Source organism: Chelonia mydas, chromosome 1 (genome assembly GCF_015237465.2).
Source record: "Chelonia mydas isolate rCheMyd1 chromosome 1, rCheMyd1.pri.v2, whole genome shotgun sequence".
NCBI classification, from domain to species: Eukaryota; Metazoa; Chordata; order Testudines; family Cheloniidae; genus Chelonia; species Chelonia mydas.
The window spans coordinates 166,039,779-166,066,779 of record NC_057849.1 but is presented as its reverse complement, the minus strand read 5'-3'; the positions used below and the strand labels follow the sequence as shown (position 1 = coordinate 166,066,779).

The following is a 27,001-nucleotide window of genomic DNA, read 5'->3' as shown; positions in this document are numbered from 1 at the left end:
AGGAAAAACAGCGTTCACATTCAGCATGCTGTATATCATTTGCAAAATTGTAGAAAATAAATACCAGTACTTCCCCTGCTATGCTTTCATCAGACATGGGTTCAAAATAATGGCAGACAACTGGTAACTCATCTACAACTGTTTCTGACATTACTTTACAAGTCTTAATTTTGTGGAAGGCTGACTCTTTACTACTGAAATGGGGTCTTCCCCTGGGTCACCTCAACACCTGCTAGTGTATGTAGCAATCGAAATCTCCCCACACTCATCACCCCTGAGAGGCTCTCACTGGCATTAGCCCAGATTTGGAGAGTCTCATTGGCTGCTTCACAGCCTCTTTTCTTCTAGGCTGTTTGGTTTATCTCTGTTTAGCATATAACCCTTCCCACCTCCTTTCTGCAGCGTGCATTTTATATCAAATTTCTGTAAGTAATCAACACACATGTATATTTATATCAATAATAATTTACTGTAAAGCATTTATGATTGATCCAACAGAAAGCTTTACACAGACACATCAACAGTGTATTAGGCACTTACACTATTTAGTTTGTAGAAATGAATGAAATAAGTTATGGTAGGGGAGAGTTAGCGTCTTACTTTTAAAAACAGTACAGGTATGATTAATAGTACACAGTGTTTTCCATAACCAGTTACTCTTGCTTGATTTTTACACAACATAGTTATATAGTCTACACACAAAGTAACTTTCCCTGGTTTTGAATATATGGAGGAACCCCACAAATTTCATTTTAAAAATTAATCACTGGTAGAGTGATTGACATTAAAGAGACAGGTATAATCAAGAACAGTTTTGCTGAAAGAATACCAAATTTCTAGAACAAAGGGCCTTACATTTGTTGGTCTTTTAAACAATAATTCAGTTAATACAACTGTCGGTCAACCTCAATATATAAAGAAGTAAATGCCTTCCAGGATTCCCTTGATACATCTAAATTTTGTTATGAAGTGTAAGTTATTTTATCATTTTATATTTCACACACTCTTATCAGTATGTGAAAGTTCCAAAGACTCACTTTGGTATTTCCTTTTTAATCTCTGGGCTTGACTCCACTTACTGGGGGATCGACTCATGGCGATCGATCCACCGGGACTCAATTTAGTGGGTCTAGTGAAGACCCACTAAATCGACAGCCGATCGATCTCCCGTCGACCAAGTGTGGTGTAGATACCACAGTAAGTTGACCTAAGGTATGTCGACTCCAGCTACACTATTCATGTAGCTGGAGTTGTGTAACTTAGGTCAACCTGGCCCTATAGTGTACACCTGTCCTCACCAATAAGTGGGGACAATCCCTACATGTCTCACACATAGGAACAATAAAGCAATGACTTTTAGTACCCTGTATATTTTTGCTACCTACATAATGTGAAAAATAATGAAGATAACCCATCAGTGAAATAATGGCAATAATAATCAGGAATCAACTCTTGGGGCACTACAGACATTTATACATATTAAGAATTCATTTGGCTGGCAGTCAGAAAAATGCCATTGAGTTTAATATGACCCTTGCAGTAGAACTACTACAATCTGTTTGCATGAAAATGGAAAATATAGCCCTTTAAAGAGTAACTATTCGATCATGAAATTAAATCAGACTCCCTCCTTGAACTTAATGCAGGGCTAGAGACATGCCTTCCTTTTCCCTCCCCAGGGGGAAGCCAGTGCTACCACAGGGCAAAATCCCCCTCTCAGATCTACATCGTAGGTCTTGACACCTTGTATGGATGGTGTTACATTGCCAGGAGACTGGAATATCAAAACATAGATCTGCTGCGTGGGGATGAGAGGAGAATTGAACACCTAGAGATTAACAACAATGCAGGATACAAACATGGGGCTAGATCGTCACTTTATGACTGGCCCTGATCAAGGCAGCAGACTGTAATTCAGAGTCAATATCCCTCCTGGTCTCCCCTCTGCTTGTCATCTGTACTGGGATGGAAGAAGAGTAGCTTTCCCTCCCTCGCTGAAACCCATGGTACACAACTCTTGTAAGACAGTAAGGTGGTGCCTTACAACCTAAGTCTTTAGCATGGATGCATAGGGCTAGTGAAGATTTAGCCCATCATCTGAGCAGGATGATACACTTACAGTTAGCAGCAGAGAGTACATATTGCACAATCATGTCATTTAGAATTAAAAACATTCTTTGCATTTAATTTTTTCCCCAAAAATATAAAAGACTCACTAGTAAGGCCACACTGGGAACAAATTCTCCGTGATAACTAGAAAAATTAAATTACACTGTGGCAAAATGTTAACTTTCATTTTTTAATCTTGTTTCTGAGAACTGATTAAGAACTGAAGCAATTCTTTGCCTTTGGCTGCAAGAAAGCAAGGCAAATTAAAGAGAGCGAGCTTTTCTGGAGTGCTTGTTATAGCTGAGATTTCTGAACAGTTCAAGTTCTAACCTGCTGTTTTCACATGCTCAGACTTTCTCTAACAATCCACTTTTAGTACTCAAAATTTCCAGCGCATTGTCCTTGCCCAGAAATGAGGGTTTCCTGTTGCTAGCCTGTCCAGAAAATTTATGCTAAATGTTTACATCTCAAATTTTTGAGTTCTAATGGGCAGAAATGATTTTTGTTTCCTATTTGACAAAATTGCCATACTTTTTCCACACAAGTAACTAAAAAACAGCTGAACTTTTAATATAGCCAGTAAATATCTCTCTCACGAAGGGATATCCCCATATCAGTTTTTTAAATGACTAGATAATGAAGTTATTGATTGAAAAGCAGCTACTGAACAGGCACAGTAAAACATTTTGAGTGGTCAAATTTAGAAGCATACACTTTTCAAACATTTGGACTTTTGGATTTACAGCTGCTTACACCAAGCTATTTCACAAGTGCTCATTGATCAATGTGTCATTAATACAGGTAGTTGTAACTTTTGCAGGAAAAGTTTGCATGCTTAAAGATAAAATTATCTCTCTGCTTTTCATATGAAAACATTTTCATATTATATTTTCTGATGAAAAATGTTTCAAAATTACAATTTTCCCACAGGAAATGACAATTTCTGTTTTGACCATTTGAATTCACATTTTGAAATGAATTTTTTTTGTTGCATTTCAACTTAAAATGTTGTTTCATTTTTGTTTTTTGAAACTGAAAAACTGACACAAAATAATACCTAGCACTTAACAGTTAATAGTAATACCTAGCTTTATTACAAAGGAAATAAGTATGATTTTGCTCACTTTACAGAAATTTTAAGTTGAAATTAAATGAACATTTTTTCTTCATTTCAAAATGTTAATTTGAAACAAATGTTTCCGGTTTTCTTTTTTCAAATTGGTTTGAAACTTTTTGTGGGAAAACCAAAATGTTTCAACTGAAAAATTTCAGATGAAATTTCTCATAGGAAAACATTCACTTTTCTGACCAGTTCTTATTTTGTCACCTTAAGGACCTAATCCACCTTAAACATTTTAAAGATGACTTAACAGGATCTGAGCACACTGAAGTGTAGTCTGTTTCACTCTTAAAAAAATCTAGGAAATGAAATCTAAAGAAATACAGTGGATATTTTCAAAGACAAAAATGGGAATTAGACAACCGACTGACTTCCAGGAGAGCTAAGCTTCTAACTCCACTTAGTGCCTTTGGAAATCTCAAAGATCCATCCAGTTAAATTAATCAACAATCAGGAAAAGCAAAAGTCAAGATTCCATAACTTTGCTCTATTGTCATTATCCAGCATTTTCCAATATTTTTTCCTATGACATCAACACTTTGACCTTCTACAGCACCCTTCCATCTGAGAATCCCAAAGCTCTTCTTTAGAAATGTGTAAAATTCACCCTAACAACAGCCCTACGATGCAGCCAAGTCCCAGTTTCATAGTGAAGTTAGGTGACTTACACCCAGAAAGTCTTTGGCAGAGAAAGGGAACAAAACCCAAATCTCCTGATTCCCAATACTATGCTTTATCTCCAAGACTATCCTCTGAATGTGCAGCTTCATATTACTATTTATGTCATAAAATGGAAAGCGTATACAATAAAATATGCCACAGTGTGTGATAAAGACAAGTTATTGCAGGTAGCCACTGAAATACAAGCAGTTTAAATATTATGAGTCTATCTGTGCAACCTTTATGCTGTATTCATGTAGACCCAGATTCAGCAAAACACTTTAGCATGGGCTTAAAATTAAACACATGCTTAACAACTTTGGTGAGTAGGGATTTACTTAAGCATGGGTTTGATGAGCTGGGACCATAATTTTTTGTATTTTTATAAGGTGTAAAATAAAGTACATTTTATAATCTATATTCCACTAAAAAAATGCAGTGTAGATGATTAATGTAACAAAGTGGGCAAAAGAATCATATCACCCTAGCAAATGTAACATAATCAAAATGTCTGCTCAACATCATTAGGCACTAAAATTTAGGGTTCCAATCAGTACTTTTGCTATTCCCTTAATTTGGGTAATTTGTAAACCTCTATGGATGTACTTACATATACATCAGGAGCATCACTCTCCAGTATGTAACTACTTCAGAGATATAGAACTATGTTTTAAATAAAGTTTACTCCTTTGTTGATTTTGTTTGTATTTACACTTTCCTTTGTCAAAAATCTATGCTACTGTTCTGCTTTGTGGATTATTCCCAAGGGAATATTTAAAGAAGAAACTCATTTCCACTGTGGAAATCAGTGGAAAATCATTCTGAATATATGCCTGAAACCAGCAGCCAAATTTTAATTTGAACATTCAAAGACAAAAACTAATTACCTAAGTGGTTTTTGGAATTCAGCAGGAGGCAGCTGCGGAGCTGGCACCAGCTCTGGGAATAAAGCCCATGCATTAGCTACACAACAGCATTGATACTTTCTAGAGAGAAAGTTTAAAAAAAAATAAAAAAAATAAATAAAAAGCTGAACGATTAGTTATAAATGCAATGCCAAAGAACAATTCTTTAAAACAGTTAAATACCTTAAAATTGTAATTGCCAGTTAAGATTGAATTTCTCTCTCTAATGTTGACTTGGAGCCTACTCACAGGGAATAATCGGGGCATAAATAAAATATAGTTGTATACTGTGCCTAAAATACAAAACCTTCCAATTCCAATGTAAAACAAATGTATAAAACATATTTTCATTTTATTTGTGTGAAGAATAACTTCACTTAGAACCAAGATGTCAAGTGGCAAAGAAAAGACAGCTTGAATGTAAGACTAAATCAATGAAATTCCATATTTTATGTATGTTTTAGAAGAGATGCAGCTTTCCCATAACACTATGATTTTACTAACATAGCAGATATATTGATCAGAAGGTTAGCACAGAAATGCATTTCACTCATCCAAAAGACTTATCCCCACAGATGATGATAATGTAGGATAATATTAAACAGATTAGTAAATAAAACCAAAGCTTTAGATCATTACAGTTTCAGTACATTAAAATGATATTTTCTGTTGGCGAATCAGATGAGCAGAGGACAGAATTCAGTAAGTATAGCATAGATCATAATGAAATTTTCATCCTTATGTAAAACAGCAGAACTGCTCTATAAAGTATTCCAATATGTTTGCCCTTGACCCAGAATTTTAATTAAAAAACATGTTCTTTTATGATTCAGCAGCTCTGGTTAACAGTGAAAAGGGTTTCATTTGATGTAAGACAACTTAAAGATGTCCTTTTATGGAGGGACAACTGAATTTTAAATCAAAACATCCAATTAAATTAATAGTTGTACTAATCAAAATATACCAATACATGGTTCTCTATAACCAAGGCTAGACTGAGCATGTTAACATTCATAAGAGTAAGGAAAAAAAATCACATATGCTTTTTGTCAATGGACAGAAAGATAGTTAGAACATTGGATACTATTGTACAAATGTCTAGGTATTTTCTTAAAATGCAATATGAGCATCTATTATCCCTTTTCAAACTCTTTTACCCAATCAGGCAACCAATCAAATTCACCCTAAATTAGGTGAAGAAAAACATAAAACGTTCTGATGCTTAAACCAAGGTAATAACCTTTCACAGAAGAAAAGGAGGAAAAGCAATTAAGTCAGTGTCGGCTAAAGCAGAACTGATTTTGAACAAGGCATTAATACTCCAATACTATATCAAAGCCTGCAATAGATAGCACCAGCACTTCCCTGTAATAAGCTAAATAACTTGCCTTGTAATAGGTAGTAACTGTCACTGAATGGATTTAAAGAATCTATGAAATGTTTCAGGGAACAGCAAACAAGATACAGTAGAGCAATAAGGCTAACATCTGCCATCCCTAATTCATGTCACTTCTCTTTTGCTAGAAAGCTGGCTCAGAGATTCCCATGTGCAACTGCAGGTTACAAACACATTCACAATGCCACATCAAGCAGCACCACTTCAATTCTTTCCTAAATATTTAAACAAATCTGTTTGAATTAGGGATGGTGAAATCATTGCTAACTGGCACGACTACGGAAACCAGGTGGTCAAGCCTTTCCTGAATCTCCCACATCTGCTGAATGGTATGTGTGCAAGCTGCCAAATGTTCAACAGGTTGCTGCGTTGGTCCTGCTGCTTGTCTTTAAATAAGGTCTAATTAACAGATATGTTGACAGGAAGCATTAAACTAAAAACAAGATCTAATTGCTTTTTCTTTGATGTAAGCTAAGAGAGGAATAATGTTGCTTACCAACAACCATGCTGAAGAACAGAAATGGAATCACAAACAATTACACAGCATGGGAGAACAGAGTTTCGCCATGATTCAGTTAATCCTAGCAAAAACTCTCTGGGATCTCGATATCTCAGTATCATTTTCTGGTTCTGAAACAACAATAAGGCAGTGATCTCAGCCGAACCAGAGCTGATCTGCTAGTTATGACTGGTCTTCAAAGTGACTTCCCTTGTTTGGTATGTAGGTTGGGTGAAGTGCCTGCACTCCTGCACAAATCAGTCATGTGGCTTTAAGAATACAAATTCGGGGATAACATCTCCCAACAGATGGGGGTGGGTAATACAGAACTGAAAAGGGCTGGCTTCTGGGTTCCCTAGAGCCCGTGACCTCAAGCCCACCAGTCAAGGTACACAGCTTCCTCGGTGAGACTTACAAGCTGATAACCAGTTATTGGCACACAGATATACAGAATCCTGGACTCCTGATTCCTGTGTTCAATCTATCTGAAAACCTACAGCATAAATGCCCTTGTCAGACAAAGGCAGGCGCATATTGCTAAGTATTGTGCTAGGACAATGGAAAGGAATTCACCAAATCCATCCTTTCTATAATCTCTTTAATAAAGAAAAAACGGCTAAAAAACACAGCAGCTTTAAAAAACATGTTTGCCACAGGACATGAAATAACAGGTTGCCATCTGTCAAGGTGCAGTGGCTGAGTGGTTTAGGCACCTGATGACAATCCTGATGGCCGTGGGTTTGATTCTTACTCAATTTCTCCCTGAAAGGCCACTTCTAGTTCACCCAGATGCAAAATGGGTACCTGATCCATTGCGTTAGGGCAGTCATAGGCCGGCAGACATCATGCTGGCCACATCACTCCCTTGTGTACTGCAGGCTAGGAAACTGACATGCCTTGACTGTGTCAGCTCAATGAGCTATTGGCTCAAGAGAACTTTCATGCTATCTGGCATTTTCCAGAAAAGACTAAAATTGTTCTGCTCCTGATTGTTGGAAATATAGTTGTGAGCTGTTTTGCTATGGGTATTTTGGTCACTACTAATTAAAACATGTTTACGAATAAGAAACAGCATGACATGTTGAAACTACAGCCGACAGCATGAATGTCTTCCATCATATAGCTTGAGTTTCCGTACATGCTTTATTTATTTAGGGTTTGATCCAATGGGAGTCAGTCCATTTACTTGGTTGGGCTTCGCATCACCCATTATCAGAAGAGCTTAATTTATGGTTTGAGAAGAAAACAAGCTTCCACTGACTTCACATACGAAAGATAACTCCTATAAAACATGAAGAACTTCTGACCACATTCTTTAATGCTCATGGATCTAATAACGATTATGCCTCCAGCAAGTATAAGGAAGAAATTGTATGTGCAATCAGGAGGGAGAGTATTTACTCCTGTGGAAATTCTGCGCCATGGCATATGTGCAGAATTCATGTCCCCTGCAGATCCCCCCACTCCCACCCCAGAGAATACTACATTCTGCCAGGGAGGTGCTGCAATTACACCTTTCGCCCACCAGGGCTGCTATGGCACCAGAAACAGGGAAGCCAGCTCAGAGCTTGAGTAGCCAGCTGCATATAGGGAGGGGGCAGAAGCTGTTTTCCAGCCCGCCTTGTATTGTTACAGACATACTTACTGACAGGTATTTTGAAATAAATTACCAAAAAAACCCTGAAACTAGTGTTATTATATTGTGTTATTTTGACAAATAAGATATGCAGAATATTAAAATATGGTGTGCACAGTTTTTTATTATTTGGCACAGAATTTTTTGGTGCAGATTTCCCCCAGGAATAAATACATGGTATAAACTTCATTGCCCTAACCCTTTGGAAAAGTGACCTTAGTTTTACTTGTAATCCAAATGGGTTAAAGCTAGTCAGCCACCCATGGCAAAGAAGCCCTATCTACAAGGTTCTCAAACGTCTTCCATAGCGTGAACCACATCTTAATAGAGAAAGTCTCACAGACCCTCCCCTATTTGCAATCATGTAGATCAACTCTCCTCCCATGTGTGACAGCATAACATCCCTGTGTCAACCGTCAACATCTTACAGTAACTGCTTAATTTCCTAATGTATTTTTAGCTTCTTTCAATGCATTTTACCACTGGGAACAAGGAGATGAACCTATACCATGAGAAAAGCCAGTTCTCTGCAGACCACCAGTTATTGGTCTGCAGACCAGTCTCTTAGCATTTTGCCCCAGGAGGACACCTCTGTCATCAGAGCTGCAGAAGCAGCTGTGGCACAATTTGACAATGAAAGTTTAGTCCTCTCAACAAAATAACCAGGGGTAGCCATCTACAGCACCAACACCATGCAAATAATTTGGTACAAGTAACAGTCCAATCAAGAGAGGCCTCATACTTAAAGAGAGATGAAGATGCTGAAGGTCAGATGGGCTGAGGTGCCTCAGGATTGCTGCACAGGGAATCTGGCATTGAGCTGATTACACTAGACTTGTCTGCAGCCAAAATCTTGCCTTCATGACGCATGCATTTTACCAATTTTACATGCAAAAACTAAAGACGATTATCTTTAGGCTCTTAAAACCAGCACCATTAAATGTCAATGTTTATATGTTGCAATATATTTTTATATAAATTCAACGTGTTGCTTCACCTTTTTTGTAGTTTACTTTCACATTAAACATCCTAGTTGCCTGAAGACTGAACATCTTAACCTCTTTGAAATTTCAGCTTCGGTAAAAGACATACTGTACCTAATTTGTTCTCATTTCCACTCATCCCAAATCCCATTAAAGTGAAGTGTATCTTTTTTAATATTCATTTACTAGTGAGGATAGGGTGTTTCATCCCTGGGCAGTAAGAGCTCACATATGGAAATACAGTTAAGCAGTTTAAAGATATAAACTGGGATTTTTACATTCATCTCGCACTGGTTCTCCATAATGACAGGTTTCAGAGTAGCAGCTGTGTTAGTCTGTATCCGCCAAAAAAGAAAAGGAGTACTTGTGGCACCTTAGAGACTAACAAATATATTTGAGCATAAGCTTCCATGAGCTACAGCAAACGAATAAATTTGTTAGTCTTTAAAGTTCCACAAGTACTCCTTTCTTTTTTTACTGGTTCTCCAGTGACTGAATCGAAGACTCAAGAGACAGAGTTTGGATAAATAAGAGCTTTTTCTGCCTAAGAACGAAGCCCTTGCAAATCAATTTTACTCAAACATCAATTCATTTGATCATAGCCACTCACCTGAAACAGGGAGAAAAAAATAAGGAAGGACAAGAAATGTTAATAAAGGAAGAGTACACTTTCCAGGTTAGCTACTTAATTCCATTCAATTATATACATATTTCATCACGGAATTAAAATCATAGCTAAGATCGATCCTGTGCTGTCCTCCGTACCACCAAACAACATAAACATCAGCCAACAGGGCAGAACAACCCTGCCACAGGGAAGGATAGGAAGGTCTGTGTGGGTTTGTGTACATTTTTAAGTTGCAAGGGTCTGTGTCCCTCAATTCCAATAGCAGCAGGTATGGACTAAGGGAACCAGGACTGAAATGTCCATGTTAGTTCCACTACAGCCATTTCATGGTCATTTTGTCTCTGAATGTTTTAAGTTGAAACTCCTTTCATTTTAAGTCCTAGGAACTAAGCTCATTTTATGTTTTGTCCTGGCTTTTACCTCTGTCTCATTTCTTAGGAGGTAGAAGAACATTATAAAGACATTTGATAAGTACAATGCTACCGGGAGGATGAATAATATAGAAAACCAATACCTGGATTATATAAATATTACATCATATAGAACAGTTCCAAATCATATAGAAATCTAGGAAGAGCTCCTTTAAAGAATAAATTGTACAAGAGAAGAGGAACAGAAAAAAAAATTCTACCATGATTTGGATTGTCAAATTGTCTATGGGTAGGCTAATATTCAAATTTATTAATTAAATTGCTTTAATGACACCATATAAAAGCGTATACAAATGGAGCATATTTTAAAATCTATTTTACCCCATTTATGTTATTTGTTTCTTTTTTTCCCCCATAGACAACAACCATATTATAATTTTGTTTATAATTATTTTTAATCTGTAACCCATACACTAGGTCAACTATAGGATTTTTAAAATTTCATTATTTGCTTACTACTGAGATATGCTGGGTATAAAAAATCCAAGAATCTGAATAAAATAGCTAACCAGAAAATGTTAATGTAAGACAATGTCCTGCCTAACAGTGCTTTCTAACACACGTTTTCCACTTGATATCAACATTCCCTTTTCTTTCACACTAATTGTTTTACCAGCATACAACACTGTTTCTTCTCATGTAGTTTACTATGCTGTTTGTGAAAATAATCTCAATGAAATATGTGGCAATCACTATCCATGTATCCTAAGATTAGATACAAAAGGGAAAAAACTTGCAAATCATATAAAGACAAAGCATAATGATGTAGCAACTTAGGATATTTTGCTGTTTGGAACATTTTTAGTAGTAAAGGGCAAATACACACCAGTAAGATCAATTCCGCAGACCCCAAACTAAACAAACTTTAATTTACCTCTAACAACCTCTTCTACCGATTCGGTAGTAGTGGTGGTTGTGGTAGCAATGCTGGTAGTTCTTTCCGTGGCCTCTTCGTACTGTTCCTCTGCCTCTTCTTCAATCTCATCACCATCATCGTCATCATCATCGACATCTTCGTCCTCAACGTCTGTTACTTCCTCCTCTTCCTCTGGCTGCTCTTCTACCACTTTGTCATCACTGAAAGAATCAATGGATTTTGTTGAGTCAGCAATGAAACACCTACTGGATGAGAAATCAGACAACAGCTTATTCAGAACCTCGTGGAAGTGTGACAAGGAAGCCCACTCTCAAAAAGTAAGAGCCTGGCACTCTGGAGAGCAATGCAGTGAGATTTAATGCATACACTGAAAATGAAACAGTAACAAGAGATAAATATGGATTATGTTCTGCTGCTAGCATAGCAGGATGCCACCAGTATGAAGCCCCTCTGCATGCACTGAAAGGAGAAAGGCCCTGTATTAATCATACCAGATTGTGCCAACTGATTAATGCTTTGGGTGTGCATGTCTTATGCTGCACTAGAATTCTGTAAAACGACTGAGGTGGGTTCAAACAGATGAATGAAGCTGATGGCCATATGCCTTCAGCACTAAGTGATATTTTCTTAAACACTTACACACCCCAGATCATAATAAGTAATTCTTATTATCAGAAAATGACATCAATGACTGATAATACTCAACTTACTCAAACTCACATACTATTATTATTTGTATCCTGGTAGCTCCCATTATTTGCTAGGCACTGTTCAAACACATATGAAGATATGGGACAAAATCATAAGCCATTGGAACTAAGGGCTTTGTCTACACAGGAGCATCCTGGAAAATTAATCCAAATTGAAAAAAGGTGTGAATTTGGAGTGGATTAATTATATACCATTAAATCCTAGTGTGGATGATGTTATTCAGAATAAAAGTGGCCTTTATTCAGTTTAGCTTAATTCACTTTGGTACTCAGGTGAGACAAACAAGCGTGTGTGAATCACAACCACAGTAGACCCTCTTGTTTAAGCACAAGGCAAGCTAAGGCGTTTGCAATGTTGTAGTGTGTCTTGGGTAATGGGTCTCACCTATTACATACTGTGACCTTCTTCCCACACTGGGACAACCCACCCACGTAGCAACACAGGAAGAGCAGGGTGGTCTTGACCCTCTGTCACCTGTTTGTGACATCCAGGTTGAGAGACCCCTAGTCTTGGAAACCCAATGACATTTTCCCTAAGAATGCTGAAAGTAAGGCTTCTATGGTTTCTGATTGTAGGGTTCTGAATAAACATAAGCAGTAATGGAACAAAGGAAAGCCAATTTAAGAAGGCGCAGGGAAAAGCACTATAGAAACAATTTACTTGTACACATCCAATATCCAGCTGTGTCTAGCTATATAAGACCAATTCATTTTGCCATGTGAATGCACATTGTGTTGTTATATTTGCAGTCCCTAAAACTCAATCGTGTTTTTTAGTGTAGAATTCTAAACAAATCTGATATGTGAACCCGTAGAAAAGGCAGACACACAATATAAAGAGTGTCCATTAATTTTGGGTACTCAGTTTTAGAAGCTTATGATGAGTTTTAAGAGAACGTAGCATTTTATAGCACTTTATTTGTTCAGATCACATCTCCCAATGACTTTAGTTGCAGTTGAGAGTGCTCAACTCTTCAAATCAAACCCCAGGTGTCTCAAATTGTGCACGCAAAAAAAGATAACTAATTGATTAGTGGCCACCTGCGAAAAGTTTGGTTTAGGTGACTTGCCCAGCATCACACAGGGTCTCAGCGCCAGAGACAGGGATGGAATCCAATCCTCCTGGGTGACATTCAGTTGCCTAAACCTTGAGAACATCCCTTCACTCTTCTTGCAACACTTCTCCTCTTCCCCCTACCCCGCCCCCCCGACCTTATTCACTAAACACATTCCAAATTTTGAAGCAAATGAGGCAGGGATCTTGTGGAAAATTATTTGATCATGCAGCTAAGGACTACATCATAATGCATACACATAGGCAACTGTCTGGCATTTTCTAGCCTTTGGGTGTTTGCTTTGCAACTTCAACATTCTTTGAATGTAATATTTTTCATGTAATTTCCTGAGTTTTTAAAGAAACAAACTAAAAAAAACCAGAAAGCCCATCACGTGGAAACAGCATCAACTCCCACATGGTTCACTGGAAGGATCAGAAAGTTTAGGTTCACAACACAGGCCTCTGTCACTGGAGCTAACACAATAACTGAAAGCGATAGGACAGCCAGCCACTAGAGGGAGATGTGGCACATATTTTGCCAGTGGGTTTCACAGCTATTTGCTAGCAGCAGAGGAATGTTGAGACTCAAGAACCTTGATTCTGTTCCAGGTCCTAAGTCTTCTCTGCTGGTTTCAAACCTTTCTGCCCATCTCCCACTCCCCCACAAGCCTGATCCCTTCTGCTTCTGGGCTTATTCAGCCTGTCTTTGTCCCAGTTCCAGTCTCCCCACATCCTCTGGTTCCAGTTTTCCATCAGCCCCCCTTGGCTCCCCATCCCAATTGCCCGTTAATGATTCCTAGGAAGAGTTTTAATTCATTTTAAAGCTGTTACCTACTTGTCCTTTTCCTATTCCAGTGGCCTTTTGTCCCAGCCTACTCTACAAGCCCTCTCCCTCTGCATTTCAGTAAGGCTACTTCCTCCTCCTCCTCCGGGCTGCCCAGGTGCAAGCAAGGGGTCCGTTGAGAGCACAGAAGATAACATCTCTTTATTTTGTGTTCTGGTGCCTGGTGTCACAGGGCCTGTAGCAGCAATTGCATGAAAAGTCCTGCTCAGCCTCCTCATCTCTGGGCTGAAGGATGCTCATTGTGGACAGATTCTTCTGAGAATTTAGCTGCCAAATTCTAACAAGTCTTTACTGAGCAAGCATGAATTGAGATTTTCCAAAGTGTTGTAAGTTGGCCAAATCCGGGGAGTTTTTCGTGTCAAAGGCACATCCCTAGCCCCAGGGTAGCCTGCCAGCCACAGTTCATGTGTCTGCTCCCAAGCACAGAAGCACTAGAGCTTTTCAGCCAAATGGTTGTAAGAATTTTTAACATGGGGAAAGCACATTTTCCTCTAAACCTATTCTGCAAAATAGCTGAACTGTTTTGCTGAAGTTTTCCAAAAAGTTCAGCCTGGAGCAGACACCAAGTATGGAAAATGTCAGCCTAAATGAGTAGAGCTTCTATTAAGTTATAAGCAACTGAAAACAGTTTTATAAATCAACAACGTTGCGGAACCTTAACTACAGACGTTGCTAGTTGTGCTGCCTATAACAAAACCAATAATGGGCGCAATTATAAAGTTATAAAGGGTGGCTATTGTGACATAATGATGAACCACAAGTAGGAAGATAAGTGGTTTTGCCACAACCCTCAAGATGCATTAGTAGCCCCAATTTGGTATTTTATTTACTATGGATACAACATTTTCAGTCATATACCTCTGTCTCTCCTACTTGCTAGGAGTAATTTTTTAGCAAAATTAAATTTGCAAGTGTCTTTTTATATTGCTTGTATCTGAAAGCAGTTCTTTTACTCTGATACTTGTCCAAGTCCTCAAAGGATTAAGTGTCATGTTTCCAAGCAGGACTGAAATTTTGAGAATTTATATGTTAAAGTGATGGACTGATTCAAATCCCACTTAAGTCAATGGGAAAAGCAAACTATATCACCCTTGACACTGCAGTGTGTTAAGGTCAACTGAATTATTAATCCCCCTCCCCTGTCTAATGTATTATGTGATCACCTTTTGCATTATCTGTACTTCAGTATTATTCTGCCATAAGTATGCATTTCTCATAATGCACTAGAGTGAATAAAGAACAGAATTGCCAGTGTAATTCCTTTTTTTCCCAGGACAGCTTTTTAATTTGTTTTCTACCACCATAAAAAGGGGTAGTTAACGTCTTTTTTTTTTTTTTTTTGGGGGGGGGGGGGGGGTTCAGTGCTGTACAACAGGGTGCTAATCTAAGGTCATTAGTTCTGACTCATACCACATCAACAGAACCATCCTCTTCAATTAACATATATAATGGGAGAGTTACAGTCTGCATCTACACAGAGCTTTTACTTAAGTTTGCCACAATTTCATCAGCATCAATGCAGCTCTGCTAAGGGCAGCCAACAGTGGGAGTGCTAGCCACTGGTATTTCTACTACCATATGATCTAACCCTGCTCAAGGGAAATTGAAAAGGCACAGGGGTAAGAATGCAGGTAGCCACCAGTGCTTTGTCTACAACAGAGCTCTCCCTTGCTGGCCACTGGTGATGGTACAGTGGTGGTAAATTTTAAGAAAAGCTTCACTTACCATCAAAAAGACCACAGGGATTATTCAGTGCAGATTTTAGAATTTTGGACTGCTTTATCAGGATCCAGCGGAGTTCATGTGTACATTGTAAACTATGTTATCTAAACCGCTTGGGTTGAAGGAGATTATAGATTCATTTGGCAGAACAGACGATTGATCTAGTACATTGTATTGTATTTCACACACCATCATGTACCATCATTAGACCACCTTTACAATTATAACAATTTATATCCTTTAACAGAAAGAAACAAAACAATCTACTATTTTCCCCATATCGAAGTTTAAAATACTTTCTAAAGAAATTCAGAAAATCTCCAGACAAGGCTCCATTAAGATGAAGAAGTTAATGTTATAAACAGACAACCTTTAGAATAAAACATTATAATGGTGTTGTTATGAAAGAAATTTGAAAGACTGGGAATTAAATTATTTATCTCACATCACCAGTCACCTAACCACAAAACCACTTCCACATTTCCATTAGGTACCACAAACCCTTAAGGATCAGACCATGAATCTAGTAAAGATATAAACAAATCAAAACCACTGAAAACATCTCTTGGAGAGAGAAATTTTCGGCTTTAGTTCATACTGGAAAAAATTAACAAGGCCAAAAGTACATAATTCCAACCTCTCATCTCCCTTGTCACACACTGAAGATGGCTGTCAAGCAGAATGAAGATTCTCGTCTGTTTCAGCTTTCTACCCACAGCAAAAAAGTCTCACTTGTTATGCCTCCATAAACAGCCAGTTCAGTACTGAAACAACATTGCCTCTGTCACCACTGTTGAGTCACACAATAATATCCGTATATAAATCTGATACTACACAATAAGGCAGGTGGATGGGATGGGGGCAGGGATACAGAGTCAGAAGCTGTTTGTGAATTTTTCATGTCCAAATTTCTTTTTCAGATACTGTAAGTAGTATATATAGTTACAAAATTCCAATAGTTTACATAATTACAACTTTGTAATGATAGTTTATAACCTTAACTTATCATAAACCTTTCATCCTGAGTCAGTTATTATTTAAGGCCTCCATCATGCTTCGCAATGTATAGCTCTGGTTCCTTAAGTCATAATGTCATAACCCTTCCATCCAAGTTAACTTTGGTCAGTTAAATGCAGAAGTGTAGTATTAACCTCCCGCAAGATGCTGAAAGTTCACTGAAGTCAAATAGGAGATCTCATGGCTGACAAACTCAGCCTTCAAGGAAGCAAGAAAGCTCAGCTACTTCCTATTCATTGTTTCCCAGATTAGATTAATTGTTTCTGCACAAGAGCTCGTCCATCACTAGAGTTAACATTTTATACTCAAATGGTGCTTGGAATTGCCTCTGCAGTACTATAGCAATTACCTCTCAAAGCAATAAGCTGCTTCATCAGTTCCATTCTCCCTCTACTCATCCATTTGTACAGATTCAACATTATATTTGTCTTTCTGGACTCTCTAATGCTCACGTGCCCCTAAACTTTCTATGCTTTGTTTATTTCAATAGCTTCCATGAAAAGGAAGATTAGTTATTAAAACCATTATGCACCAAAAATGTCTTCAAATCTAAATATTGCAACTTGTCAGCAAGGAGACAAATACAAGAAATTAACAAATTCTACTATTTAAAATTTTAATCAAGTAAGTTTTTAATCTAAAATGTGTAACATATTATTCCAAGAGATGCAAAAACATATGCAGGAACATTATTATGTCCATAATTAATACAACAGATTTAACAGCTAAAAAAAAAAAAAAACAGTACCACAGCTAAAAAAAAAGTTAAAGTCCTGTGTTTTAATCTTAAAAAATGTTTATACAGATATGTATTATAAAACGTATAGAGTACAGATCTTCCTTGGGAAATTGCGCATCTAAAGAACATGGATGTTAAAAAAGACTTTCAGTAACATACATGAGTATGATGTTTCATCTCTATTTCTAGTATAATTTTCATAACTATGATTGTCACAAAACCTCAAAAAGCTATGAACTTGGGATTGTCTGAAACCCTGTTATCTGAAATTCAAACACTTATTTCCCTTCCCCCACCCAAAAAACAAACACAAAAAAACCCCCCAACCAAAACAAAACAAAAAACACCACTAAACCATTCTTCTCCCCCTTGGAATGTAAATTTTCCAAAATGCAGATTTACCAAGTTTTGGATGCCTTACAAGCTAATTAGACAATTGAGCTTTACCTTTACATATTATATATAAAACTAAACAGACATGAGAAAGAAAATATGTTTATTACCCCTCAAAAATTCATTTTAATATGGAACAGTTTTCTGGAGTTCAAATTTCATTGCCCTTTACAGCTTTGAGTGCTATCTTTTAAGACTAATTTTGGTGCCGCCCAGTGGCTTTCACCACACTGCCACAGAGTGCTGTTTCTCTCGGTGATTCAGACTACATGAACAATTTCAATAAAAATGCCTAATACAACAAAAATGGTCCCAGGATATGAGAGAGACAAGGTGGTTGAGGTAATAGCTTCACTGTTGCCTCTTTCACTAACAGAGCTGGGATGGTCAACTATTTTTTGTCAGGTCCAAATTTCTTGGTCAAGGTCTAGTCAAGGTCCAGACTCCAGAGGAAATAATAGCACTGCCTCCCACCCCCAATGATGACAATAATAACTAAATAAAAAGATTCTGTGGTCCATTCAAAAGCATCTGGCAGTCCAGATTTGGCCCACGGTCCGCCTATTGACTACCCCTGGGTAGGTCCAATAAAAGACAACACCTCACCCACCCTGTGTCTCTTATATCTAGACAGATAAAATTCTAAAGAAGGCCTTCAGTTAAAAACTCTATTGCTAATCCTAGACAAGGTCAGTCCTAGCAAGGGCATCCATATCTTAGCTGCCATCTGGGGATACAAGGTGGGAGGTAGCTAAGCTCTCGATCCAAGGGCAGTCAAGGCTTGTAAGCTTGACAAAAAGCTTCTGTGTACAGAGTAATTCAAAGCCCTACCAGAGGAACGCCCATTGTCGCAGAAGGGGAGAGTCATTCCACATTGATAGCCCCATCTTTCAAGGCTCTGTCCTTGCTTTTCAGTCAGTCTTTCAAACGCCTGATACAAAAAGGATGCTGTAATCCACAAAAAAGCTGCAACACAGCATGTTCACGCTCTAAAATGAAAGCTGCAGTACGAAGTGGAGCCCCTATAAAAGAATGCAGTCCACCATTCAGAACTGCACCATTCTTGAGTTGCACCTGGATGCGGACAGAGTCACCACAGAGCAATGCAGCTGTGCAGAAGGGCGGCAGCTGCTTCACTGCTTGCCTCTGAGGCAGTCTTCAAGAGTAAAGTTCATTAGGGTAGGTTAGGTGGAGGGAGTGAAGCTGTGGATGACTGTTACCAGTGCCACATTTGAGAGTAAAGGTTGCAACCTTTTCGTCAGCTGTACAGGCCAGCAATGGTAAAGTACTTACAAATTCTGAAGCAATGATGGATCCAAAATACACACTGAATGGGGATTCTGACAAGACGCACTGTCCTGCTTAGTAGAATCTGGTTAGACCTAATTTTATATCCCAACCAGAACTGACTAGATCACAGCCAATCCAAACCTGACCTGAGCCTGAGAGCACTGAGTTGTTTTCATACCCAGTGTGACCCTTGTAGTCGGGTCCTGTCGGGTTTGGCTTGCAAGGGTGTATTTAGGGAGCCCCCTCCCCTCTCTCTTACCTGCCTTAGCACTGCCAGGCACCTCCCTTCAGGGCTCCCGCATCCTGGCGGCAGTGCACAGGGCAGGAGCAAAGCATCCCTGTGAGCTAGTGAGGTAACCTTGCCACTGCAATGCCCGCTTCCAGCATGGGGAGCGTCGTAATGTGCTGTGGTTCCTATTCCCTTGGGAAGCTGGCTGAGCTACCCTACTCACCTGTGCCCTGGCACATGCTCTCACACAGGAGCCAGGCAAGGAGAGAGGCGGCAGCAAGGAAGACGCAGCAGGTCTGGGGATCCTGTGCAGCGGCTCCACCCTCTCCTCCATCCAGAACCAGCACTAAAAGTCTCAGTGTTATTTGCATGTGCACTGCCTCACTGCCAACTTACATGTTATGTAGGGTTCCAATACTTCTCCAGCATAAACATACATAAGCATCGTTCTTTTTTCTTTAACCACAAGTAATCAATGGAGGGGGTTAAAACAAGAAAAGCCTGTTATGTAAGCAGCACATAACAGACACCTGAACGAGGCACACTGGGGACCTGCTGTCCAAGTAGACTCTACCAAAAAAATATGTAATACCAGGTACAACTGATGAGGAAGCATCAACCACCACGGATGACCGGTCCAGATGAAACCCACCTGCAGTGGAACATACAAAGCGCATCCAAACAAACACAACGCTGCACAGCAGGCGCAGCAGCAATTCGACAGAAGAAGAATTAAAGCACCGGGACAGGTCGCAAGCAGACTGTGAACAGTCAGAGCCGCTAGAAATGGGGATAAAGTGGGGATTCATCTGTTTCAAACTGTGAAGTCCGTTTTGTTTTGCGAACCCCATTCTGTTTCAGGAGCTCCACTTTTGTACTGTGACTTTCACTTTGGATTATGACCATGCTGTGTTGCAATCTTGTTTGTGGATTAGAACATCTTTTTTTTTTTTTTTTTTTTTTTGGGGGGGGGGGTAACAGGGGCTTGGCACCAAGTAAAAAGACTATCTGAATCAATGCTGAGTGACTCGCCCCCTTCTGGAGCAACGAGTTGTCTACTGGTAGGGCCACTGAGTTAGAATTACTCTCTACACAGAAACCTGGGGATGGGGAGGGGAATGGAGCCTGTAACTCCTTCAGCAGAAGCACATGAGCAAAAGGGGGTGGCTTCATTAAGCCAGATGCGCCCATTGGCACATACCAGAAAAAAAGGCAGGAGAAAGAGGAGGAGGAGAGACTCTGTCTAGTCTAAGGACACTGATCAAACCTAGGACTCAGAGAAGGGGTGATATCAGAATAAGGGTGACTGTATTCAAAATTTTGTTGTTTTTCATGGATCTGTAACTCTCAAAGTGCTTACAAGAGTAAAGAGCTTATAGTTAAAAAAAAAAAAAAAATTCCTTTGCTAAGACCTTGCTTTTCTGCCACATTGTCCCTCAAGGGTTTAATTAGGAACCAGAGCTCCCACAGCGGGTGGACTCTGAGGGGAACATGTCTAAGCAACTGGAAGGTCCCGAAAAGGGCCGAGGGACTGGTTTTGGAGTCTAGGGCAGCTGGACTGCAGGGTTCCAATGTCCCGGAAGGGTCTCATACAAAGGGTGAGCCTCTGGGAGTGTTCCTTTGAGATCCGGAGCTAGGGACAGTGACCAGTCACTATCCAGACTCAGGGACTCAGAAACATTGGGATCTAGCAGTTCAGTCACTCGCAAAAGACATGGATCTATCCAGAGAGTGGGTCTGGACTAGGTTCTAAGGAGGAGTATTTGATAACATTATCGACATATCTAGCTACTGCATGAAAATTAAAGAAGAGTCAGATCTGGTAAAACCTGCTAACAGCTCCTGTTTGCACAATAGGGCTAAAAACACAAGACAAGACTGATCAGCATTTAATAAAAAAGAATACAGAAAAACACATTATAATTATTTAAATATTCAGTTACTCTGCATTATTTAAATACAAAATTCACTTTGCAAAAAATCTAATCAGCGGTTTTGCACTTTTGCAAAAGCACTGCACAAAAATATCAAAATAATACAACTGCAACACACGTGCTAAAGAATTCTTAAATTAGAATGATGCTAAAGTCATAGCATAAAATAATGAAGTATTTTTAAAATAAAATCTTCTAACTTTACTTATCTTTGTATGAATAGAAATGTTTCAAAGTAAATGACAGCTAAGTGCACGATAAAGCAATTTCCCTGATAATTACTGCAGGTTCAAGGACTGCACTTCTTTCTCTATTATATCTCTGAAATCCTATTCCAAAGGCAAATTCCTTACAGTGCAATGAAGATGTTAAAAGCTGTCACTAGAAACTAATGCTGCATTGTGTGTGTGACAGTCAGTTTAAAAGACTCAGATAATCTACTACAAATAGGAATACAAATTTATCGACATCGGTATGGGTCACTAAATTACATTCATTCTATTTTTTCTTGGAAGGCTAAGAAAAAATTCCGTCCAAGTATGCTATAAATTCCAGCTCTTGACAAGATCATTGCACAAAGGAGACACAAAGCTAACTAACTAAATGTATAATTGAGAGAAATGAAAGTAAAAGTCAATACAAAAGTTAAAGTAATAAAAGAAAAAAAACTAAACTTCTGTTACAGCTGCATGATTTCAAATAAATTCTTCCCCCAAAAAAACAGGTTCTAGTGGACAGGGTACGGGACTGGGATTCAGGAAACCTGAGTTCAATTCCCAGCTGTGTAACTAACCTGTTGTGTGACCTTGAGCAAGTCACCTTACCTCTCTGTGCATTTGTTTCTCGTTACATTTTCTGTCTTACCTATTTAGGGCTTGTCTACACACCGTGCGGGGTCAATCTAAGATACGCAACTTCAGCTTGGTGAATAGTGTAGCTGAAGTCAACATACTTAGATCTACTTACTGCGGTAAGTTGACAGCTGACGCTCTCCTGTCAACTCTGCTTGCACTCCTTGTTCTAGTGGCGTTCCAGAGTCAACAGGAGAGTGCTCAGCTACCCCTGCTGGATCGATCACTGCCTGCTGATCCAGCGGGTAGTGTAGACAAGCCCTCTGATTGTAAAGCCTACAGAGCAGAGATACCAAAATACCCTAGGCACTTTACAATAAAACAAATACAGATTAGCTGTTTATTTTAAATTAAAATGTACAATAATAATTAAAATCCTTTTATTGAATTCTTATCCTCCTTTCTCTGCCTGGTAGACATTCCTCGATGTTCTGTCATTGCTCCTTTCCTCTTCTCCACCTGCACTTCCACTAAGGTTTCCACCTCCACTTTTATGTGGATTACTTGCAAATGTTACCTCTCATTATCGGTCTCCTTGCTCTTCTTGGTTGAGCTTGCTCTGCTGCAGAGGTGGTCAAATTACGGGTCACATTTGGCCTGCAGGACCATCCTGCCCAGCTCCTGAGCTCCTGGCCAGGGAGGCTAGCCCCTGGTCCCTACCCTTCTGTTTCCGCCTCCCACCTACACCACAGCCATGTTGCCACGCTGCCAGGACTCTGGCCCACTGCTCCTATCGGGCAGCGCAGCTGGCTCCAGCTGGGTGGCAGGGCTTCGAGCTCCTGCTGCTCTGAACAGTATGGTAAGGGGGTGGGGGCAGTCAGGGAGCAGTTGGATGGGGTGGAGGTTCTGGGAGGGCGGTCAGGGGACGGGGAACAAGGAGGGTTGGGAGTGGTGTCCTGGGGGGCCTGTCAGAGGATGGGCGTGTGGATAGGGGCCGTGGGGAGGGGGAGGGGGTTTGGATAAGGGGGTAGGATCCCAGGGGGCAGTTAGGGGCGGGGGTCCCAGGAGGGGGCGGTCAGGGGACAAGGAACAGGGGGGGGTTGGATGGTTTGGGGGTTCTGAAGGGAGCAGTCAGGGGGTGGGAAGCAGGAGGGGGCAGATAGGGGGCAGGCTGTTTGGGGAGGCACAGCCTTCCCTACCCGGCCCTCCGTACAGTTTCGATGTGGCCCTCGGGCCAAAAAGCTTGCACACCTCTGCTCTGCTGTCTAAAATTTGCTGTCTCCAAAACTGAACCTGTCTTTCCTCTTAATCTGGTTGCTGAAAAAGCTACAAAAGCCACGTCTGAAGGTTCCTAGTTCAGTTGTTTTTTCATCACCAGTTATGGGGAAAACAACACATCACTCAACTGATTTTGCTAAAGCTTTACCACCTCCCCCACAAAAAAAGTCTCCTTTGGGGTGTGTCCAAGAAGATTTTGTTTTATCAAATTAAAAGCTATTGAAAAAAAGAGGGATAGAAACAGAAGCTTCATTAATGCAGGAGTTATCAGCACCTTCTGTACTTTTTATACAGTATCAAATAATATACACTACAGGAAGAGATTTTAAGCTTTTTGGAAGGCCTCATGATGAAAGGAACACTAAAATGTAAGAAGAAAAGGAGTACTAGTGGCACCTTAGAGAGCACTAGTTGCACCTAACCAATTTATTTAGTCTCTAAGGTGCCACAAGTACTCCTTTTCTTTTTGCGAATACAGACTAACACGGCTGTTACTCTGAGACTAAATGTAAGGTTACTGACTTACGGTGAAACTACATGGAGCTAAGTAAATATTCCAAACAAAGAAAACTGCTTTAGAGGTATAAACATTAGTTTAGTGGTAGAGCAAGCAATATCAGCATCCCTCCCTATTGATCTTAAAACGAAGATACAAAAATCCAAAATTTGATCATAATTTCTAATGTTACATATTAGTAGTCAGATACTGTAGCATAATATATTATATGATTCATGTTCGTTATTGTATCAAGCATACAACATTTAAACTTACTCATGTTCAAAGTGGGAAAACCTATTTTTGTAATTTGATATCAAGGATACTCTAATTTTGATGCAAAAGGACTCAATCATTTTCATGAGTGTATTTTTGGCTTCAAGGCAGAGGAGGGACTGGATGCAGCTTGAGGATTGAAGAGCCAGCAAATGAAACTAGTGAATTAGTTTATAAGAATTGGAAATTGTTGAGCTTTTCATCTTAATTAAAGTCCAACTACTTCATAAAAGCAACTTGGCCTTTCCAGATTTGCTGAAGGTATTTCTATATTAAAAAAGGTTTTACTATTCACTGGGAATTTCAGAATTGGATTCAAATGTAACTCCAGTTGATGCTCTAATAGGATATCAGTTTTCTGAAGTCATCCTTGACCTGCTCAATTTAGAACTTGAATTGCTTTTGAGTAGATTATGTTTGCTTCCCCAGTGACAAACATGAACAACTGAAACAAATGGATAATTCAGACTGCTTTATATACATCCCTCATAATTGCTGTTAATTGCTGTAACATGCATCATTATGAGAACATTTTTATTTCATATTTTTAGACATCTTTGACCAGACATATTAAGGGAGAATATTTCATTTTTGCAAATTTCTCCATCTTTATATAGGAAAAAATTAATCTGAGGGTTGCAAACATCTTTCATTCTTAGCCCACATTTTCAACAACTTGAACCCCAATCAGCAATGCGTAAACCAAATATACAGAAATTACGTAACGATGCTGTGGGATCTGACCTATAAACCTCCTCGAAAGTAGCTCTATTGCTACACTTTGGCTGTTAGATGTACTCATCAAGAAAAATCAAATATTCCAAGACTGAAGATGTCTCCCTCCCTAGATGGGGCCAAAAGCAGGGGCCTTGATATTAGTCTTTTGTGATGAAGAATCAGAGAAAAGACCTTAATTTCATTCATCTAATCCATCCCCTTGCCATTAAAGACCTGTTCCCTGCAACAGCTTTTTTTAGGGCGTTGTCCAACCTAGTGTTAAGCGTTCACCGTGATGTGGCTTCTACTCCTTCCCCAAAAGACATGTCCACGATTGAATACATCTCCTTGTTAAAGATTTCCCTGAAAGTCAGTCTAATTTTTCGTTGTCCTAATGTCATTCCATTGCTCCTAGTCAGAGTCATTTATCTCCATCCTTCATCTTTATATCCCTGAAACACTTGTAGGCTAATGTTCCCATTTTAGTCATTGCAAAGGCAAACTATATACATTTAGCATTTTTAATCTTGCCATATAAATGTATCCATCCTGACCCTAATCATTTTCGTTGTTCTTCTCTGAACTCCCTCCCATCTGCCAGGCTCGTCCTGGTTCTAAGGTGCTGTGAAATGAATGCAGAAGATGAAATTAAATGAAAAGGGATTCATCAGCCAATTTCTGAGATCTGGATTTGGTTTCCCCTTTCTAAAAATTGACACTACCAACATCTAAACTCTGCACTTCCTGACTTAATCTAGCATGCTGTGATGTTTGGTCAAATACAGAATAATGACCCTGGATTTTAGTTTAGTAAAGGAGGGTAATTTTCATTGTATTTTAAAATTCATTCACCAGAGATTTAAGATTTGAATAGAACTGTACTCAGCTCTCACTTACACTGGTATAACCCTAATGCAGTTAGTAGGCTACCATGAAAAAGGCCATATCAACCTGGCATACCCAGTTACAGTATGATCATACCCCAAGCTTAATCCAGCACCCCTTCTGTATGTTTAGATGATGCTAAATTGTTAAAGGAACCAAGGTAGAGCCATGTTCTTTCCCCATGTACACAGGCAAAACCAGTCCATGCTGTAACACGGTCGCTGCACGATTGTCTTGCAAAGTGACTCCCATAACAGAGTTGCAACTGTAGCACAGGCAAGGTCTAGTAAAGAAGAATATGTCTTGTCAATGTGTGGCCATTTAAATAGATTTTTGAAAATACCTTTCAATGCATAATTAAAAGGGACGCTGCCAGCTTGACAGTCTTCTTACTGTGCCACTAACACCTACGTTAGTAAAACTAAAAAGGGGGTTTTAAAATACCTCACTTATCACTAATTGGGTTGGGTGTGCATTTTTTGCAGTTCACTCAGCTTGCCAGTGAAAGTAAGCGTCCCAGGTAGCCTGTTTCAATTTTTGGTTGTCATATGCACTCATAATATAGTGTTGGGTTGCAAATACTGCAAGGGAATGTTTACAGCTCAACAAGATATTTTTCGTTGCATTTTAAAAAAAATAATTAAAATGTTATAAGCCTTAGGGTTCTGTAAAAATCAAAAACCTATTAAAACCCAGACATTTTGGGTCACTTCAAATGTTTCAAACAATGTGGAGATCCATCAAGTGTACTCATATCAAAAACTCTGCTGCTAACTTTTAGTCTTTCCAAACAAACTTCTGACAATTTTCAGTAAACCAGGAAGGGGAAACACCTCTCTTACCTTCCATCTGCATAATCTGCATCCGCACCTCCCCACCAGACATCCGAATCATCTTCCTCAGCGTCAGCTGAATCAACATTGTCACTTTCATCTGCTAATGGACAGCAAACAAACTCCACACCACGGAACTTGTCAATTCCACAGGGCAGCAGCATACCGTAATCATGCAGATTCATACTCTTTTCACTACAGGACTACAAAAATAAAGAGAACAGCGACAACATTGTTACACAGTGAGCTGGCCAAGGAAAAGTTGGCACAGAGGTTAAGAAAATAATAAAAATCTGTGTATAGCCTCAGATAATTAGAGTTAGCTTGGTAATTGACCTCTCAACTATTGTGACTGATAAATTCATTCAGCGTGGGAACATGGGCAAACAAACCACAGTCTCGTTATTTTAGGCAACAAGCTTTTCCTTCTCCTCAACTCTTCTCCTTGCCAAAAGATTTCACCCCCTCACATACACCTGACAAATTCTACATCCTCTTACCTAGAACTCCTTTGAGGGCTTGCTTTTGCTGTGCACAAATAACCAC

At 39.2% G+C, this 27,001-nt stretch overlaps 1 protein-coding gene across 7 annotated transcripts in view; it reads right to left on the bottom strand.

Annotated features, from left to right (window-relative positions):
• The window catches only part of LOC102936614 (amyloid beta precursor protein), a 301,370-nt gene that overhangs the window by 126,851 nt on the left and 147,518 nt on the right, over positions 1-27,001 (bottom strand). For all 7 annotated transcript variants that reach the window (XM_037905593.2, XM_037905604.2, XM_037905609.2 and 4 more), the window contains exons 5-6: positions 26,465-26,658; positions 11,242-11,444 (exon numbers count right to left, since the gene is read on the bottom strand). In XM_037905593.2, coding sequence (XP_037761521.1) covers positions 11,242-11,444; positions 26,465-26,658 — 397 coding nt within the window. The remainder of the gene's footprint in view (positions 1-11,241; positions 11,445-26,464; positions 26,659-27,001) is intronic.